Source organism: Chaetodon trifascialis, chromosome 14 (assembly GCF_039877785.1).
Source record: "Chaetodon trifascialis isolate fChaTrf1 chromosome 14, fChaTrf1.hap1, whole genome shotgun sequence".
In the NCBI taxonomy this organism is placed as follows: domain Eukaryota; kingdom Metazoa; phylum Chordata; class Actinopteri; order Chaetodontiformes; family Chaetodontidae; genus Chaetodon; species Chaetodon trifascialis.
The window spans coordinates 24,362,501-24,382,678 of NC_092069.1; the positions used below are offsets into that span (position 1 = coordinate 24,362,501).

Genomic DNA, 20,178 nt, shown 5'->3' on the forward strand with positions numbered 1-20,178 from the left:
GCACATCTAGCATTCCATGCTATGGCTTGTTCAGATCAAAGAGGACTCTGCTGAGTGGACGGATGGGGCCAGCAGTGTCGGGCTGAGCTCTATGTGAATCTGCACGGGTCATCTGAGGGAACGTAACTTGCTAACAGTGTTATCGCTCTGCGTTTGTCTGCCAGCTGAAGACAAAATCACTGATTCTTTCACTGTAACTGGCTGTTGACAGCACGGACAGACGGACACGGCGCTGATCTAAAAATATCTGAATCTGATATCAGTGAGTGTTTGAATAATTGGGAATGATTGCAAGCATTCCCCCCTCTGCTGAGGAATCAGATGATGAATTTAAAGGACGCTCTCTGCAGACACGCCTCTCTTATCTGACATGGTAAAATCTCACTTCTCACTGAGCACAGACGCTGTTTTTGGGACACTGTACAAAGGCTGCTGTCAGGTATCGTACCAGTGTAGCAGCAGCAGTATGTGCACACTCTATGTGCATTTAAATGTTCCATTGTCAGAAACAGTTCACTGAAGACAAACCTTGAGCCAAAGACTGTTAATGAGTCCTCATTGTACACTGCTGACCCCATAATGAGTGAAAGCCACTACATCTCCAGAGACTGTGGCGGGGTTCCTACACATTTCAACTCCTGAATTCTTCTTGTTTAGGACGCTTTTACTTTGAAATGCTGGTTTGTTTGATTATAATATGAGTGGGTGTCAAACTACCCAAATATGCAGCTGCACAAATGACAGCAAAAATGGTCATTTCCACAAAAATGAGCTCCTCGAATACATTTTCTTTGAAGTTGGAGAAATTCAGAAGCCGTGTAGGAACCCCGATAAGAGGAAGACATGCATAGAACATCAGTGTGAGACACGATCGCAGAGCAAACAGCAGCAGAACTACCAATTTAAACAGGACATAAAGTCTGATGCTCTGCGACATCACACCACCGACACAAAGCCTCAAGCCTTTCACTAAAGGCTCTACTCACGAGTACCCAGACCTACCAAACACTTGACTGAATCAAGGTTTTCCCACATTATTTCTTTCCCCCTTGTCCTACCCACAAGCACTGACCCAAAATAAATATCTAAAAACAAACAAACCGTGGGAATGTTCACACTTATAACATCTGCCACAAATGAACACTTTGACCAAAATGGTGAAGTGAGTGATCCACACCGCTGCAGTGAGGCGTAGCTTCATTTCCTGTGTCGACCTGGTTTCTCACTCTTAATGAGCAGCGTTATAATAAACACGAGAGTGCGTTACGAGGACGACACGTAACCTCAGAGATTCAATGTGTTCTGGACGGCCTCAGCTGTTTTCTGACGCTTTGCTGCAGGGACTGAAGTCTGCTTTATTGCACTTTCATTAGATTCACTTTAGGAGTCTTAAAATAAAGCACTGGGAAGGCGTTTAGCTATGTGATTAATGGCATCATTCATCAGTTGTCTTCAGCCAACAGGCTGTCCAATGTTTACAGCTCTATGGCCAAGCGCTCCCTCTGCTGCAGCGTGGCACGCAGACAAGATAACAGGTGGGCCACGGATTGGGTGACAACAGAGGAGGAGCGATTCTTGAGAAACCCCACCAGGGAGCCCACCAGAATCACACGGCTATCCATGCCTGTCCAGAAATAGAGGCATTAATTTGCCAACTGTGATAAACAGAAACGCACAAGCTGAAGGACTGTGTGGTTGGAAATTCCCTTCAATTGTGAAAGTCTCAGAGCTCGCAGGCTTAGCGGCGTAATCACACCGGTTTAAAGATGGAGTCTTGTGTTGCGTTATGTTTCAGATTTGTCCGCAGTTGCAAGCTAATCTCATCTCTCGTCTACGGTAATTTGAATTAACACGAGTGGCCCCATCAGTTTGCCACTTTCATTCGATCAATATGATACCTCACTTGCCAAAGTGCTAACAGTTAGTGGACGTGAGCAGACGGCCACGCTGTGACATAACGGCTTCTGATGGGTGCTGTCACTGTTTAGATGCTCACCTGCACCCAATCTTTTAACGCCACCAAACCAGGAAACAAAGTGACATAGTACAGAGAGCAGAAACGGATAGCAGCGGTTTCTGCAGATGCATGTGGTGTGAACACACACTGACCATTATTGTGCAGTGTGCAGTGCATAAACCCCATCCCCTCCCTGTCCCTCCCACAGTGCTTTCCTCAGAGTTAAAGAAGACGGATGGAGGCAGCGGACGTACAGATTCTATCACGGATCAAACAGGTCAGGCTGTCCCTGCAGCTCCAGCTGGCGGTTGAATAGCTCGATCTCTTTGTTGGCCTCGCTGATGTACTCTTTAATAAACTCCTCCATGTCTGCAGGAGCAGCAATGTAAGGAAACAGCAGCACGGTCACCACACGACGACGACACAGACGCGAGCAGAGCTGCACCACGACTCTGTCCGGGTCAGAAAGATCGATCTACAGCTGGAAATGAAACACATTTCCTCATCCAGTTTGATTTTTAAAACTGACTCACATCAACTGTATGCACAGAGGTACATTTATGTTAAACAGCTGATAGTTTTACAAACCTGAGGAAAAACTAAGATACAGTCGAGCTTCTGCCATAGACAGGAACCAGTATGAAAAGGATACTGGGATGGAGGTTCCTTTTGTCTCCAAAGATGTCCACATACTGGTAACCATTGTAGAAGTAGCCTGGTGGTAGTGGGTCCAAGTGCCTGGTGATCTGAACAGAAACATATAGCCATGTTCAGTCAAGCTTACTGACTGAAAAGGCTGACATCAGTTTTAAGTTACGTTCACATTCACTGTTTGTCACAAAACATATAAACACTCAGCCAAACAACGCAAGGAAATATTCTGAAACCAGTGTTACTGCTAAAGCATCAAACCGTCAGCCAGGAAGTACATGTGTGCATTGGGCGAATGCTCGTAATTCAATACTACCAAAGCAGGTCCTCGCTCATACAAACACTGCTCCTAGTCGATGCCTGAGAAGCTTTAATGCAGTTCTCTCTGCACAAAACTTCACCACCAGTAAATATAAAATGACATCTTATATAATGACGAACACACTCACGTGTATGTGTTTGATTTCTTGTGATGTAAGAGTATTTTTAGTCTTCCTCGGCTTCTTTGCCTGCCTCTGTGAACACCAAACAGAAACAGCAGTTTATTTCCTCACATAGTACTCATCTGATGCCACCCATCGTAGTAGATACACTTCACTCTCAGGGCTCCACCTTACATGCAGCACAAAGTGGTGCACAGCACAGCGCAGGTGTCATTGCTAGCCTCTGAGTGACGCAGTTGTCCTTTTCATGCCGAGCACCCATGTTGTGTAAGTAGCAAAAGTACTTGCGCCCTTCTGTGCACCCAATGGCGTACAGACTTAAAATGAGGTGCAGTCAGGTGCATTGTTATCCTGCAGCAGCAGAGTGATTACGCTGTGGTGTAAAGTCAATGCACAGTATTTTCCTGCTATTTAAAGGACACATTATTCAGACAGTAGGATCCTTCCACGCCTGCTTCACATCAGGGAGCTTTGGTGAATTCCTGCTGCTCCTGTAGATGATCTGCTGGTGCGTGAAGTGAAAGTACATGAGCAGATCCATTTCCTCAGCAAAAAACATTTTATTTCACTTCTTTAACTTAAACCTTCGTTTAAATAGCACTGCACCAGGTGCACGTGCACCTGGCTTTTTAAGGCAATGGGAGGTGACGGTGATTGGTTTAATTCATGTTATGCCCAACACAAACCTATGATTACTTGAGAGGCTAAATACAACCCCTTTGCACCTTGCCCCTCACTTTGCACAAAGATTGTGCTCTGCTTAACCAGCAGGATTGGAGCTGGACACGCCCTAAATGCGCCACATGCTGCAGATCGCTCAAACGATGGAGTCAGGGTGTAAAAACAGCAGGGATACCTGCTTGGCGCACAGTCTGAGCCAGTCCTTCAGTCCATCCTCAGTGAGGCCAACACCATCAAAGATCAGGAAGCAGGACGTGCCGGTCTCTCGGGGGCCCGGGGGCAGAGGGTCAGTGTTCTGGTCTGGCACGATGCTCAGGCTCCCGCTCACTGTGTTGTAGCTCACCTCCATCAGTTGGTCTGAGTCTGGAAATTCCAGAGATGAAGGCGCTCACACCCAAGTCGCACATACAGTTTACACCTTGTGTAACACCTGCTACAGCGGCTTCATATGGTAACAACACATGGTGTTGGTGGGGTGTTAATGTTTTAACATCCATACAACCTCTCTGTTCCCAAAATGGCTCACTCACTGGTTCTCAGCACTCATGTGTGTGGTAAAAACAAGACAAACATGTCAAATACACCTCTAAATACAAAGAAATAAAGTAAAATGACTAAATATAAAGTGATGTGAATGATAAACTGCCCTGAAGACAGTGACTGAGATACACACTTGACACTAGAGGGATGTGGGTTAAGGATAAGGATCATACAGTGCAGTCTCCACACTCGCTCCGCACTTCTGTATCCTCCCAGCTCTCTACAAATATCTGCACGCTCTCTGCACATTTCCTCACAGGCACCTGCACTCTCTCCTCATGCAACAACTCTACACCCATCTTCAAACGAAAAAAGAGTGAGAAAACTATGTGGAGGAAACCAAACCAGTGGACTATGAGCTGAATTCTAAGCACCAGACACCAGAGCAACAACCGAGCAGTATTCCTACCGTCAGGAGCTTCGTGCCTGCCTTGAGGGTAACCTTTTCTCTAATAATTCCCAACACTGGGAAATGCAAATGCAGGTCAAATATTTACCAAGGAAAGAAGTCACATTTGTTTAGTAATGCTTAACAAAGGCAAGTTCTCTGGAATTCAAAATCTGATCTGAAAAAAATGAAATGTGCAATTCCTACCAGAAAATCGCACTTTTCCCCAAACGTTGTAGACATTTCCTCGGCAGGGGCTTGGCCTCAGTGATGACTTGAATGCTACAGAGAAAAGATGAGAGTTTTAGCAGTTAGTGTCGAGAAACAACATGTAGGACTTAACAATAACAATATACATTTTCCTGAAAAGCAGAGTTGTTGGAGGGATGTCGTCCTGTGGGAATAGATTATTTCACAGCAGCAGCAAACAATTACTCTGAGACTTCAGTTGTCTCCATATTTGGAGGGAAAGGCAGCTTATGTAATCATCCTCAACCCCTGCCAGCTCATATCTGGAGCTTCTGTCACGTGTAACAGTCAAAAAGGGGGGAGAAATCCTTTCCATCTCACCTTTACAGCGGGTGACAAACAGAGGCCTCTCCAGGGGGCGGCTGAAAGCCACGTGGTGCTGGGCGAGGACCACAGACCCAGAACCAGACGAGAAGCGCCCTTTGCACCTGAAAAACAGAACACGTGCACATTACACGAATGGTGAGAAAGTTGAGTGCAGAGCAAGCCAAATGTTTGTGCTACATTTTGTCTTTGGCTGGAAAGTTGTTTACTCTAGCAGCTGCCCACGGAGAGAGGCCAGCGTGTGTGATTTGCTGGGCGCGCCGTGGAAGTGGAAGATAAATCTGTAAATGTAGATGCTCCTATCGGCAGGTGACAAAGAATCCTCTCTTGGTCGAAGAGTGAAGGGCGCGTAAGAGGCGTCTCAAACACACTAACGTACACACACACAAAGCAAAGCTTGATGATGAGTAAATCAAAAGGGCCGGACTCTGGCCAGATATCCGGCGTATGATCTGACGGGGGGGGTTTAGCAGAGGTTCATATTAGGCTGACCACTGTGGCATGAAGGCTGACTGGACCTGGTCCAAAGGGAAGGAGAACCCCTCTGTGGACATGGAAACTGCATGGCCAACAGCTTGTTACTGTGCTGCCAGGAGGCAGCTGGCGATAGGACACAAGATGGCCTGAGGGGCTTTACAGCAATCAGCGGCCGATACCCCCACCGCTGCAGCCGAGTGGCAATTAAACCGCAGGGAAGGAGGGACAGAGGAAGACCGAGGCAGGAATCAATGCCAGTCTGTCACTCAGTGGCCAAAAGGTTGAGTGTGGACACAGAAGGACACACGGGGGTCACATCCCATCTAGTAAACAGTGAAACACAGGATGAGGGTCTTACCATCCAGGGTAGAGGATATAACGTGCTCTCAGCATCTGTGGCTCATTGAAGCTGCATTCAGAAAATATCAGATTCACGTCTTCATTCCTAATAAATAAAAAGAAAGAAAAAAACAACACAAACAAAAACATTAAATATGCTTTAATACAGAATGCTTTGGGAAACGCTGGCGACACGTCACTGTGCTAACTGGGCGGCGCTCTGAACCATCAGATTCAGACACAGACTCCAAAAGCTGAACAAAATGCAGAATGGAGTGGGCATTTTAGGCAAAGATAAAAGCAGTTAAATGACTGTTTGCAGCATTGATCACAATTCTGTGGGCGCCTACCTGGTGACAGCTCCTCTCTCTGCCAGTATGAAGGCTGCAGTGGGGTTGGCAGAGCGTACCAACTGCTGAACATGCTGCATGAGAGGGTGCTTCTGCTCTGCTGTCAGCCCGGTGAACACCACTGTACTCACAATACCTGACATAAAACCAGACGCAGAAAAGGAATATGAATTCCAGGAAAAACTGGCTCACTTTCCTGAAAATACAAAAGCACATGTGTGAGGCCGCTGCAGAAATACCACATTTTACACTGGGCTTGATTTACCGGCATTATGGCTGCTGTGGAAATTTTTATGGAAATTGACATTCTGATTCCTTCAGAACGATTGGTAAGATATAAAAGGCATAAAAAGTCATTCTGTGACAGATTAAACTGTGGCGCTTTCTCATTCCTTCTCAGCTCCACCCAGCCACACTTCCTCCCCACTAACCACACTGGGATTTTTCTGGTTCCAGTAACAAAGATGTCACGGATGATGGCAGTAAACTCTAATAAAATCTTCACAATACAGGACGGAATTTGAACTGTGTGCTCTCATCTTGAAGTGATGCTTGTTACGATGTGGTGCTGAACCAATCGTGGGCTGGCCCTTTAGACTCCATGTAAAACCTCTAACAACACAAACGGAGCTGTTTCAATGATGTCGTTCATTGACATCGTTAAGGTCCCTCACACTTTTCTTACCAGCTGAACATTGTAGTTCCCTTTTTACCAGCTGACTTAAAAAGCCAAGCTTCAGACTGGCTCGCTGTACCTTTCAGAGTTGATTCTTTTACTTTAAAGGACCATGCTCCTCCCTACATCAGAGACTTTCTTTCATTATGTCTTCCATCCAGAGCGCTAAGGTCCTCCACCGCCCTCCTTTCACATTTTCCTTATGTGTCCCATAACTGACTGTCCAATATGTTGATAATAAGTTCCAAGTTTACAAAGATGGAGGACAGTTCTGCTGGTGAGTGATTAAAAAAAGCTAACAACAAAGCATGTCAACACATTATTTCTTCACTTGGATCTCTAAAGTACGGCTTCACTCGACTGTTACGAGCTGAACTGAATATGAGTACTTTTTTACTGCATCGCACTTCTCCTCCGACTCAGTTTGACAAACATCGCACATTTTTTGACCTTTAATGGTTATATTGTACAACCTGACAGCATGCTTGGAATGGCTATGCTGAACAGCTTCCAAAACAGCATTACACTTCTGAAAATCAATATCAATGAATATCAATAAGGTGTTTCGTCGGTACTCCATAGAGAAACTTTATCCTTGATGTATTTTGTTGGGAAACGGTGGGTAGAACAGTGCAGAACTTACCTTGGCTGCACTGCTCCAACAGCTTAGGGAAAGCAAACCTGAAGAAACAGACAAGAGACAGAAGGACGTCAAATGAAATGTTAAATATACAGTATACGTAGTGAGACATCAGTCAAATGCAAATGCAGTTTGACTGAGAGGGTCACTGCTGCACTTTGGAGAGATACATTGAAAACAGGATGTCTGTACCTGAAAGACACAAAAACAAGAGCTGTGCTTTAATCTATTTAGTTGACAGTGCTCTTTATTTTAACCCATGTCTTGCTCCACAATATCATCACTAACAATAACTCTATTTATGACTAATGGGCGCTTGCCAAAGTTCTACAGCAATAAACAGGCTAATTCCATGTTACAGCCCTTGGCTAGCACCCTGGTTATCAATCTTGAGGCTTTTTTCATGGGGTGACATCATGACTATGACTGGCAAGCGACCAATGTAAAAGCTTTCTGTAATCTCATTTAATCTTAACATAATTTATCCTGAGTTTTCAAATCGATCAGTGTTATCCGCCACTTTCTGAATAACTGTTCTGAGCCAAGTCCCCCTCCAGCCAGCACAAACCCTCCCCTGCAGCTCTTAGGGAGCCTGCAGGCTGAGGCATCAGCAATGTGAAAGGCATTTATCTTTCCTGTTCTGATGTAATGAACTGTCTACATTCATCACAAAGAATGGATCATGACTGACTGATGAGCTCCACTGAGGAGGGTGTGCTGGTTCGCCCACGTGGACCTGGGGGATTAGAGGGCTATGCTGAGTGGGTTGACAGGCAGGTCAGGCCTAAGCTGGGCTAACCACACCCAATTAGCACCATAGTGGAGCTCCACAGACCTCCACACAATCTATGGCAACAGACAGTGATAGGGGGCTTGTTGGAGATGCCTCAAATGGAAAAGTCAGTGCTAACCACATTGCTAACTAAACCTCTTTATTACACATTTTTCCACTGCTGAGCCAAGTGGGGCTTGCCAGAGTTTTACTGGAGAGTCATCACAACAGCAAAGGATCCAAAACACATTTAAGATTCATTATTAAAGTTCAGCTCACTAAACAATTCATCTTTTCTAAAGGACTGTGGGAGATTTCCTAATCCTGCATATATGCTCCGGTATATTTGAACTGTGCAGAATCACATTATTATAATTATTACTACTTCAACGAGTCATCAGGGCATTAGTTATAACGTCATTCAATTCAGTTCGATTCAATTTCTGATGAAGAAAGACGGCAGCAATGGCTGCTGTGAAAACCAGACCCTCTCGACTGACTTCATCTGTATGTAGGAATCAGAGGCCGTCCCAGCTTGGCTGTGCAGTGGAAAACAGCCTATTAACCGGAGTGGTATGTCATATTGTGTGGAGCAGCTCAGTCAATCTCCGACAGTGACAAGCTCCGTAAGCTACATCTAAAGCCTGTAACAAAAGGAGAGTGAGATTAAATGTAGGACTGATCCTCTCTGTAAAAGGGACCCTGACTCGACCTCGTCCTGGAAAACTCCAGCGCTTCAGCAATTTATCAACATTCTGGCCCCGTCTGTCATCATCTGGTCTGTCCATATGTTACTTGAGAATATAACTGCATGAAACCCCCAACTTGAATTTCAGGTTACGTCTTTGGTTTGTTTTAGCTTTTCTAACCTCTTTAAAATTCAGTCAAAATATGGCTAAATAAATAGCTAACATCTGCTGCTAGCTGCTTGCCTCTGTTGCATGCGACTACATTTATTGACAATGAAGACAAACCCAAAAAGCAGCCACCTGCGCTCGGAAAAAACAGAAGCTATTTGGTAAAAATGTATGTTTTTGGAACATACTGAGCACGCAGACAGATAGCAGCAAAGCAGATTGTGCTGCAGGAGCGATTTGAGTAGTCTGAAACTGGGTCACCAATTCCATTGTAACTGCTGCGAATCCTGGTTGACTGAGCTGAAGCTCTCTGGAGAAAGCTGCAAACTTTTCTGAGCCACGTTTCACAGAGTTTTTTCAACTCATTGGACAGAGTTTTGGTGAAGTGTTCTGTCAGATGCGTTTAATACAAACTTTATACACATAATGTCCAGTCACTGGGAATCTGATAAAAACACCGGCACAACAGGTGCTGCTCAGTTGAGACACTAAATTGGTCTTTGGATCAGAACGGGATCTAATAACTCGTCTTTTTATTGAGTATATTATCATCATCTTACACTGAAGTTCAGACGACGTCACTTGAGAGTGATTTGATTTTAGCAGTTTTTGTCTTAACCAAGCAAACCACATGCTGTACGTACAATGAGACACCTTGGATTGCACACTAATGTCTTTGTTAGCTCTCCATCTGTCACTCTTCACCGAGTTTCTAGTGTATGAAAGCAATGTTTGGAAATGTGATCAGTCTACTTCAGCAAGACACTGCCGGGTTTGTTCAAGGGCAGCTCTCAGGAGTAGATTGACATTAACGGACATGAATTGATTTAATGTACATTTCTTTACGGCAGCCGAAGCTTGTTTGGTTCGTTTCCTTTTAATGGCAGCAGAGTTGAGAACTGGTTTACTGGAGCAAGAAATATCACCTGTGCTCCATACAGGAGGCGAGGGGATCCACACAAGCGGTTACAGCGCCGACGGTGAAACATGCTTGGACAACTGGGTCAGGGTGGAAAAGCACAGCCTGGACCACATCCAGAACATCTGTGTATCTGTACAACGAAGGAACATTTACAAGTGAATAAGTCATTATACTGAAGAAGAGCAGTGAATTAATTCTGTCTTTTCTTTTTCTAGTTTCTTCAAATACTGTCTGCTATTGTTAGGTTTGAATAGACCAACATGCTGCGAAGGCACAGAGGCCAAGATCTGTTTTATGTCCTCGGGTGAAATTATTAGCATTCGGGGCACCAATGATGAACATCAGATAACATTATTTTCACAGTGTCGTATTTTTGGGACAAAATGCTTCCATTTAGCTCGGCTCTGCTCTGCTGGATCGGTCCTGACTTCTCGGCTCCCATCTGTATCCAACTGATCAGCGGGCTTTCTTACCCTGGAGAGAGCACCAACAGACGGGGTTTGCCTCCTGGGCCTCTCTGGCTCTCCAGGAAGCTGGACAAATACAGCTGCAGGTGAGAAGCTGAGAAGCTGTCACAGCTGTCAGGGTTGTATACCACCCACCTACAGATGAAGCAAAAATCAAACTGTATTATTTTTGTCTGTGTTCATTATTATTATTAGATAACTGCAGCATGTGGAAGATTAAAAATATGAACAAAAACAAACAATTAAATCTCTCACCTCTCACGCTCTTTGTTCAACTGGACCAGGAAGTTGCAGAGTCTCTTCTTATGGCTTCCTGGTAATCCACTGATGATGGTAATGACAACCTTTCAACACATTAAAAAGCCCACATCAGATGAAAATAGTATCAGCTACTTTGTTCCTGTCTACAGTTTTCAAAGGAGGACTTTCCACCGCACTTCGGTCAATACACTCACCTTGTCTCCCTGACTGCTGGATGGATTCCTCAGCTCTGCAGAGGGGAAGAGCGCCCCCAGGTGGTCATACAGAATGGGCTCCTGACCAATACTACTCAAAGCAAAGTGCTGAAGAAACCTGGCACAGACCAGAATACAACAATCAGTAAGCAGAAATGTGGTCACAACTCACTGGAATGACCAGATAAAAAAGCATTTTGGCACTAAGAATATAAGGCAATGGACAAAAGTGCCAGTGTGCCATAATAATAATTAATTCTATTTCCTTCCACCAGTTGCATCTTGAATTCTTGTTGCGTGCATTTGCTCCATTTGTTGCAGTAGACATTCATACAAAAGCACAAAATTTCACACAGAAAGTTTTTTTTTTATCTCTAACTGGAACAAAGCACAAATGAGACTGATAATGCAGCTGTGTGAAAGAGAGCAACTCGTTTTCATGAGCACTGTACAGCATGTTTAATTTGGGTACAAATGTTCAACACAGCTGAATGTCTCATCAAAGCAGGTTGATGAGACAGTTTTAGGGCAGATTTGGGAAGACCAAGAAGCTGCCAAAAGGTGCTGAGTTACGCTTGCATGTGTTTCAGGTATAATGGCAGGAAAGAAAATGTGTGTGCGCTGTTTATCTTGAAGCTGCATTATCTTAAAGACCGCCCAAGTGTGGATGGTCACCACTGATGAATGCCCTCTGTCATGAAACACAGGCCTGAATGCTATTCTGGGAAGTCATACCACGATTAAGCGATACCTAGCATCAGTTTTTATTGCTTGTTTGGTCCATTTACGAAGCACCCTGAGTGACCTGAGTGTGTACTAACATGTCCTGCTCTGGCAGCTGGGAGTGTGAAGTCTTCAGGCTGCCTCTGCGTTTGGCCACTGGTGGCTCCTGACTGTCGTGCAGCTTCTGGAGTCTGCTGTGCCTGAGAGGAGAAAGTCAGAGCTAACCTTAATTACCAACCTTATATAACATCTAAAGACTGCTGCGTTATTTAACAGACTTACACTAGACTCGTTAAGAATGGAGTGTCAGATAGCTTATAATACATCTGTGGGCATGGTGGGAGAGGGGACTGGTAAAACATATTCAGATGAGTTTTCAAATGGAAGAATTGTGCCCTCATTTATCAAACACTTGTGCTTTTAACTGATCTTATTTGATCAAATAAGATCACAGACATTCAATGAAAGTGTCTTTGATACTTCAAAGGCCAAACAATCGAAGCTGAATCCCGCACACAGACAGCAGATCTTCGGCCGTAGAGGAGATGAAGATATCTTACATGTTTTTCTGGTTTGAGGTCAGGTGCTCGTGGTCCACCAACTGCAGAGTGAGCCCAGATTCAGCGCTTTGCCACACTGACAAAACCTGAAACCAAGAGAGAAAAGGTTCATATGTATCTTCAATGAGATGAAGAAGACGTAGGTTTAAGACATTTTTCATTTATCTACTTTGTTTGATAATGAACCATGAACCAACACAAAAATCCTACAAACCACACATATTGAGTCCTACAACATATATTTTTTGGGAAATGACTGTGTACAACTATGTACTAATATACATAGTGATAATGCTGCAATAATTATTATACTATTAACTATGTTTACCACAGCTATAAATAAATCTTAAAGATCTGTGTTATATAATCATGATGAGAGACTGTGAGTGTGAATCAGCCGCACTCAGAGGGTCTCAAACCCTGTCAGCAGGCCCTGCTCTTACCTTGGAATAGAAGGCCCTGTGGCTCTTAGACCTGGGCTGAAGAGCGAAGACCAGGCGCTGGTCGGGGCTGTGGAGAGGGAACGGAAGGTGTGGGAGCAGGCTGCTCTCATACTCCACGAAGAGAGACGCCACGGCGCTGGAGTTCTGGTAAAAACAGACAGAAGTCGGTACTGCGTATGGATTCATATCATATGTTTTACCGTAGTTTGTAGGGAGGCAAGAATGATCTTTTAAAACTCATTTATGTACTCAGTGACAGCAAAGCAAGGCGTCACATGTACATACCGGATCATAAAACTTGATGGTGCGGATGTGATCCTTGGACAGGGTTATGCTTCCATACTGAGAGTGGATGAACAGGAGTCCCTCAGAGAAGAAGATTATTTTCCCTAAGATAAACATTTGAAGAAATGTTAAAAATGATGCAGAATACAGCTGATGAAAGAATAACTTGTAAAGGTATTGTCATATTTAGATAGAGATAAAACAGTGTAACTCAATAAGACTGACGTGTAACAACAGTCTTATTCACAGGGTGGTGAGACGCTGATCATTCATTCCAGGCTAAGTTAGAAATCTAACTGCAGCCACACTAATTGTAAGTTACTGAATACTGCACGATGGAAATGTTGCTGTCACCTTCTTCATGTGTGGAGAGCTGGCTGCTGGAGGACACATACGCAGCATCTGCTACAGTCAGAGCAGTCCCCAAACAAGTGCCTTCCTCTTTCTGCTGAAGACACAGACTGTCAGTGAGGAGGCCACAGGCTCACACATTCACAATCATGTATTCATCCACTGCAGTGCATCCATGAAGCCTCTGACGTTACCTTCGCGAGATGCTGGGCTTGCTCAGACTGCTTGACATCAGATTCCATCTAAAAACAACAAGACCATAAAACTTTGTTTTATCAAGTAACAGTTTAGTCCTTAAACTTAAGATGTTTTTATGAATATTCATGTTTTACTAAACTTAAACTGCAAAAGAAATCTAGAGTAAATAACTAACTTCAGGCCTGCACATACCAGCCAGCACGCGTAGCGAGGCACAGTTGTAGTCAGGATTGTGTAGCAGCTGTCGGAGGACACAGTGCCATCTGCAGGAGAAAAAACAGGCTTTCTTTGAAACAAAGCAATGACAAATAAGACAGAGAAAGACAAACACGACAAGATGAATCACAAATATGACTGGCAGGGCAGGAAACGAGGAGACGAGGGCTCTGTTGTTTCGAAATTACTTTCCTGTTAACGGTGACTGAGGCTTTGTCCTGATCATTATGTAAATCTAATTTCCTTCATGGAATCAATCAGCAATCTATTCTAGTTAGACTTAATCTAATCAATACTGTACCTTTCTGTTGAATGTTGATGCTGGACTCCAAGAAGGATTCAGAGAAGACCACTGAGCCCAGGTCTCCTCCGTCCCACTGCAGGTCTGGGATATCATGGACAGTCATCGAGGCCTTTAAAAAAAGCACAATTAGTCAAGATGGAAAAAAAGGTAAACTTCACTGCATCCTTTGGTCAATCAAAGAAGTAATATTCTTCTCTGACGTACTGTTTTTACGACGTAACGGCTTTCTTCATCAGTCAGAGGAATGATCCTGAAAATAAAAAAAAACGTCTCTTTAGGCCTGAAAGGTTTGAGGAAACACCACTTGAGTGTATATTTTTCAAATAACACAATGAAAATTAGCTAGCTCACCTTCCTTGCTTGTTTACTGCCTGAATGCTGAATTCACATTTGGACCTGAGGAGAGAAAACACAGAATCAATCCAGTTCTAAGAGTCCATTTCATTTCATGCTTGGATGAAAGACTCAGTGGACGACAGCGGAAAAAACTCAAATCAGTGAGTACCTGAGAGAACTGCGGTACTGACTTAAATTCACTGAGTCCAAAGCCACGAGAAAGGTGTTTTCTGCCACATCCTTAGCCTGCAACGGTACGTATGTATTAATGACCACCTACACATGCACGCTGCGATATGAACGTTAAAACAGATGCTGCTTCTCTTCTTACCTTGGTAGCGCTGGTGGTACAGGAGTAGCATTTAATTCCTGAAAGGACTGCTTGAACAGCAGCGGAATAAATCTGTGACAAAAGTCTGAAAAACAAACACAGAAAAACAGACATTCTTTAACATTTTACAACGGCAGTTACAGTAGCTTAGAGGGAACGTATTAATCATGAAATCCAAAATTAAATCACTTACAAGACTTCTGTTTTCTTCTGCTCGGTGTTTTGATTCCCTGTGGGTGAAACACAGCGAGTGTAAACAGATTGTACACTGACAGTACAAATAAGGGCCAAAATCTTCCACCACAGGATATGTCATTTTATATCATGTGTAACATCACGGTACAGTAACTCGGACTCATGCATAATTTTTGCATTGTTATCAATAATACATGTATTTGGACGCAGAAAACGAGTAGAAAACAATAAAGAGGCAAGCAGCAAAGAGTCCTAAGCAGCTGTGCTTCCTACAGCATCATCATCACGGCCACTCGGTTGCATATACTGTAAATGTAAATACAGCTTAAGGGACAGCTCCTGTGGTGGAAACAGCATTGCCAAATCTCCACCAGTGGACACATTTCTACCATCGCCCAGTATACACCTTCAAACCACCCAACCCCAGTACAAATAAGGGCTTCTTATATTACACTTAAACCCAGTTCAGTTAATCCCTCTCTGGACCGTCCATTTATAGCAACATATCAGAGCAGCACCTCTGATGGAGGGTTAGTCAGTACCACTGTAACCCCTGGGTTAACAAACTATGCTCTGCAGCTGGGTTTCCACTGAAACATGATGCTGAGCACAATAAAGTAAAATACATTAAGAACCTTCATACATGCATAAATATGAAGCAGAAGATATAGAGTAAAACCTCACCAAGGTATGGAGTGTGGGTGGTCCCAAAAAAATAGGTTCGCGAGCAGGCTAGAGGTCCTTTGGGAGCCACACACTGCAGAATCTGAAGGACAAAAAAAAAGTGTTTCTTTTGAAAATTGCATTCACGGCGTGTTCCCACTTCACAAAGGACACAGACAAAAGTGGTGCGAAGTGACCTGAATCTCATATTTACAGGAGACTCTGAATCAGCCGTCAAGCTTCCTGGTACAACATGTCAAAGATGATTTATGAAAAAGCTGCTCTGCACATCACTGGTTATACCGCGTTACTTCACCAGGTGGTGCTGTAGGCCGCTTCTGCTCTTAAACTTGAGCAGTGTGATTTATGAAATATTGCGTACAAACAAAGGAAAAATAACATTAATGCCACATGAAACGCTGCACAGTTTCACAGTGGTAGGTCCCAGTCATTAACAGAAAGCCTACAGTGCTGTAAGCGGCTCAGCTAAGTCTTCTTTTCACATCACACTGTTATTTTTATTTCAGACTTCTCACCATGTGTTTGGCTGCTGAACCTCGGGGGCCTGTGTTGCGGACCTGATGACTCTCTGAGGGAAAGTTGAAGGAATAATTCTCCAAATCCTCTGAGGAGGAATGCTTCCCAAACAGCACAAAGGGCTGCTGACTTTTACTGAAACAAACAAACATTCGATCAAGCGACAGTATGTGTTTCCATACAAGACTACAGATTAAGATAATTTCAGTATTCAAACACTGCTGAATATGAAGAAAACCTTTTATCTGTGATGTTGCTTGAGATCAGTCCATGAGAGTAATACGTGCGGAAGGCCTGTGGATTAATGAGAACACACTTTATGAGGACACTTTGCTGAAGACTAACCAGACACTGAACAATGCCTCCTGAAAACACTCTCTCCACTTCTTGTAAACTACATAAAGTTTACCGCAGATGCACAAGTAGTCGTTTAAACAGATGCTGACTTGATCTCCTTCCTACACTCCATCTCTGTTTGCAAGACCATGTTCAATTTGGAGGGGGAGGAAGTGTACGATAAAACTCTGATGATGGCGCATCCATGCTGACTTAAACCCCACGACTAATAAATGAAGTGCAGGAGGAAAGAGGAAGCACGAGACTACTTCAAGCATGATCATGCACTTCTTTTAATACTATTCTTGATCATACTTTACACATAATCCTGTCATGCACTCTTCTCATGCTTCACTGTATTTTCACAGCTGTTTTAAAACAAATGACAAATCTACAGAGAACTTTGACCTAAAAAAGGGATAACATAAAATACAACAGGTTCTGTTGAAAGGCAGCAAACTGCTCTCCAGAGATTGTTTTGTTTTTTGGAGGAATATGTGGAATAAACATACCTCTCCTGCCTGTGCTTCAGACAGCTCCAAGATGGAGAGGTGGCTCTCCAGGTCCATGCTGGAGAAAAAGCCACTCCACTGTTTCTCAAAGTTAACCAAGTCCTGAAAGACCACCAAACAACACCATGGTTAGAGTATATATCACACTGAGTGGTCATTACTGAGTACTCTTAATAACTACCACGTATGTTCTGGACATGGACATTTTAGAAGAAGGTAAGCTTTGCAGTTAAACCCAACAGAATCGGATCAAAGTCAGACCAGCTGATGAAAGAAGAAACTCAGTATTTCACCTCTGTGAAGACACTATCCAGGGACACCGGGTCAAGCCTGTTGTAAACCTGCCACAGCTTCTCGCTCATGTCCATCAGCTGGGAAAGCAATGGACAAACACAATGTAGTGCTATGCATACTTTTATCTGAACTATATTTCACTTTTTTCTTAATTTCTGGGTACCTTGTATTTCATGGTAAAAAAGCTTCCTCCACCAATGCCTTCCAGGGCAAATGCTTGAATTAGGGGCCACTTCTCCACCATAAACATATCAAACCTCTGGATGTGTCCTAAAAGTAACAGTATTGCAGGTATAATTACTTGTGTTGTTGGTGTAATTACACAGTAAGTACATGCTGTCAAGTAGCAAAAGTACATTTTATTCTGGCTTACTGGGATGGAACGTCATATTAGTGTGTGAACACGTTTCTCTATCTCTTTAACATGTGTAGTGAACGAATGTGGAGATTAAGACGTGATGATACGTACCCTGGGAGCTGTAAGGTACTCCGATGCGATAGCAGTCCTGCACCATCGTGACAAAACTGGAGATTTTGAATTCCTCTGCTGCTTCCTCATCTTCATACTGTGAGTGGAGGTGGGAAAATAACAAGGGTTGACAATTTAGAAAAGGACAAACTATTACAAACACAGCCACAAAGGGTTATTTTCAGCATTGAAACAGGCCGATCATCAGTTTGATATCTGAGTTTTTGAAACAATGTGAGCCAACTGGCAGTTGTAAAGAGGCCCAGTCACCTGTGCACAGACTGCAGGTGCGCTGATAAAAACCAGAACACACTGATTTAAATTAATGTGCTGCTTTCCCTGCACAGCCACTGTGGACAGGCTGCACTTGAACACACTATCTAACAGACAAATGACCTTCTGTTTAATGCACAGCACTTAAACTTGAATTTCCTTGTTTTTGAAAGGTGCAACACAAATAAACCTGTCTTGTCTGAAAGTGTTTAACAGTTACCTGCAAGGGTGAAAACTGCAGCCGGGTGGAAAGTCAATACGTCTAAAGATTCTTGATAAGGCTCCTACGTTTATCGTAACCATACAGGAACGGTAATTAACAGGAATGATAGGCCTGTAGGGGAGGAAGTAAGCTTTTAACCTCTGCCTCCGTCATGCAGTAGAGATGCAGGTTCCTCCAGTGGGACACATAGGGCAGGAGGTAGCTGTAGTTCATTGGGTTGCAGTACAGATGAACACACTCCGCCTTGATCAGCAGGATCACATCTGTAAAGCACAAGGTAATGTGTCAGAATAGATAAAAACGAAAGCAGGCACAAAAATATGATTAAAATCTTGTGAAGAACACTTGTAAAAACTCACCATCCAGCATTTCTTCTGGAAACTCCTCAAGGACATGTTCCAGATTCAGCTGATTTCGTCCATATAGTCCATAGAAAAGGTATTTCGCCAGCTCAGTGCACCCCTCATTATATCTGCTGTCAATTCCTGAAATACGCATAAAATGGCATTAATATCTGCTCTCTGTTTTATTAACTTCCCCTAGCCTTAGTAAACAGTGCAGAGCAGCGCAGTAAACTAGGCCACATAATGAAATGAAAGCTTAAAGATAACAAACTTTTCAACTTAACATACCGAGAGAGCACAGGATGCCATCAGGAGTGGCAGCAGCACCCTCACAGAGCAGAGCCTGAACCTGACGCAGGCGGCAGCAACTGAAAAACCCAATAAAAAGTATAAACTATGCAGTTATAATCTTTAAAAGTTCAGCAGTGGGAGTGAATCCGCTAAAACTATTTAGAAAAATGTCTGAGAAAAACATGACAGCAGAGATCATTGTCCTAAAGGTCACTCACAGCAATCAGATAGCTTAAGCTAAACATGTTATGACTGCAACACATTTCTACGACAATTTTTCTCATAATAAATGCAATTTTACAATTATGACATTGTTCCAGCAGTTCAAAATAGTCAGTAAATTATAAGATAATTAGGCATATGATAAATATAAACTATCTCAATCCTTCACTAGTGCTGCAATTTTAATTTTTGTTTGCTTTTGGGCAGTTCTTTCCACACATCCTTCATTATTCATTAAGCATTAGCTAACATTAGCTTCAGTAATGGCCACAAAAACAATATTGACTGATGTGCGGGGACTTTCTTGGAATAGGTGTTAACGTTTTAAGACATATAATTATGTGGCTCGGCTGGTGAATTAACACTGGCGGTGTAACCTAAAACTGGCCAGACACCTCGCTAATATTAGCATTACTGTTAACGGTACCGTTAATTAACGTTAACTGCTCTCAGAACGGCGACAAATAACGGACAGCGGCTCGCGCTAACGTTAGCCACGTTAGCTTGACAGGCTCGCTGTTGTCTATAAACACAATTGGATATTGACGCTACCTGACAGCTGGGTTGATTCCCGATAATTTTCCGTTTACTCTCCTGATACCGGCCATTGTAATTGTTGTCACGGCTCACGTGATTTACGTTTTAAACCGAATAACGTTGTGTATTTTCAGGCCGAACAACTACATCTTCTCCATCACCCTGGAGAATGTCTACACAAGATAGCATAGCAACGGAGCGAACCATTTGATATTGAGGGGCGTCGAAAATATCACTATGATGTTTTGGAAAAATAATGACAATATAAAGGACTTTACTACAATTTCTGAAACGTTACTAACATCTATGGCAGCATAGTTCGTATTAACCAAACAAAGCGATTAACA

General features: G+C 43.3%; 1 protein-coding gene across 2 annotated transcripts in view; it reads right to left on the reverse strand.

The window, feature by feature from the left end:
- The window catches only part of dnaaf9 (dynein axonemal assembly factor 9), a 22,677-nt gene extending 2,665 nt beyond the window's left edge, over positions 1-20,012 (reverse strand). Inside the window, exons 1-37 of one of the 2 annotated variants that reach the window (XM_070979002.1) lie at positions 19,847-20,012; positions 19,070-19,149; positions 18,797-18,922; positions 18,576-18,700; positions 17,942-18,038; positions 17,636-17,742; positions 17,472-17,549; positions 17,179-17,280; positions 16,569-16,624; positions 16,330-16,465; positions 15,815-15,896; positions 15,129-15,165; positions 14,936-15,020; positions 14,774-14,850; positions 14,620-14,664; positions 14,473-14,518; positions 14,266-14,377; positions 13,941-14,011; positions 13,745-13,792; positions 13,554-13,644; positions 13,200-13,303; positions 12,915-13,058; positions 12,472-12,557; positions 12,010-12,111; positions 11,189-11,306; positions 10,989-11,077; positions 10,740-10,868; positions 10,271-10,396; positions 7,719-7,756; positions 6,400-6,535; positions 6,069-6,155; positions 5,231-5,337; positions 4,868-4,942; positions 3,908-4,095; positions 3,058-3,123; positions 2,610-2,703; positions 1-2,326 (exon numbers count right to left, since the gene is read on the reverse strand). The exon at positions 1-2,326 is cut by the window's left edge and continues 2,665 nt beyond it. In XM_070979002.1, coding sequence (XP_070835103.1) covers positions 2,220-2,326; positions 2,610-2,703; positions 3,058-3,123; positions 3,908-4,095; positions 4,868-4,942; positions 5,231-5,337; positions 6,069-6,155; positions 6,400-6,535; positions 7,719-7,756; positions 10,271-10,396; positions 10,740-10,868; positions 10,989-11,077; positions 11,189-11,306; positions 12,010-12,111; positions 12,472-12,557; positions 12,915-13,058; positions 13,200-13,303; positions 13,554-13,644; positions 13,745-13,792; positions 13,941-14,011; positions 14,266-14,377; positions 14,473-14,518; positions 14,620-14,664; positions 14,774-14,850; positions 14,936-15,020; positions 15,129-15,165; positions 15,815-15,896; positions 16,330-16,465; positions 16,569-16,624; positions 17,179-17,280; positions 17,472-17,549; positions 17,636-17,742; positions 17,942-18,038; positions 18,576-18,700; positions 18,797-18,922; positions 19,070-19,149; positions 19,847-19,902 — 3,453 coding nt within the window. In that variant the 5' untranslated portion in view covers positions 19,903-20,012 and the 3' untranslated portion in view covers positions 1-2,219. Of the gene's footprint in view, positions 2,327-2,609; positions 2,704-3,057; positions 3,124-3,907; positions 4,096-4,867; positions 4,943-5,230; positions 5,338-6,068; positions 6,156-6,399; positions 6,536-7,718; positions 7,757-10,270; positions 10,397-10,739; positions 10,869-10,988; positions 11,078-11,188; positions 11,307-12,009; positions 12,112-12,471; positions 12,558-12,914; positions 13,059-13,199; positions 13,304-13,553; positions 13,648-13,744; positions 13,793-13,940; positions 14,012-14,265; positions 14,378-14,472; positions 14,519-14,619; positions 14,665-14,773; positions 14,851-14,935; positions 15,021-15,128; positions 15,166-15,814; positions 15,897-16,329; positions 16,466-16,568; positions 16,625-17,178; positions 17,281-17,471; positions 17,550-17,635; positions 17,743-17,941; positions 18,039-18,575; positions 18,701-18,796; positions 18,923-19,069; positions 19,150-19,846 lie in introns of both variants that reach the window. The other variant, XM_070979001.1, reaches the window with a different exon arrangement.
- Between the last annotated feature and the right edge of the window lie 166 nt (positions 20,013-20,178).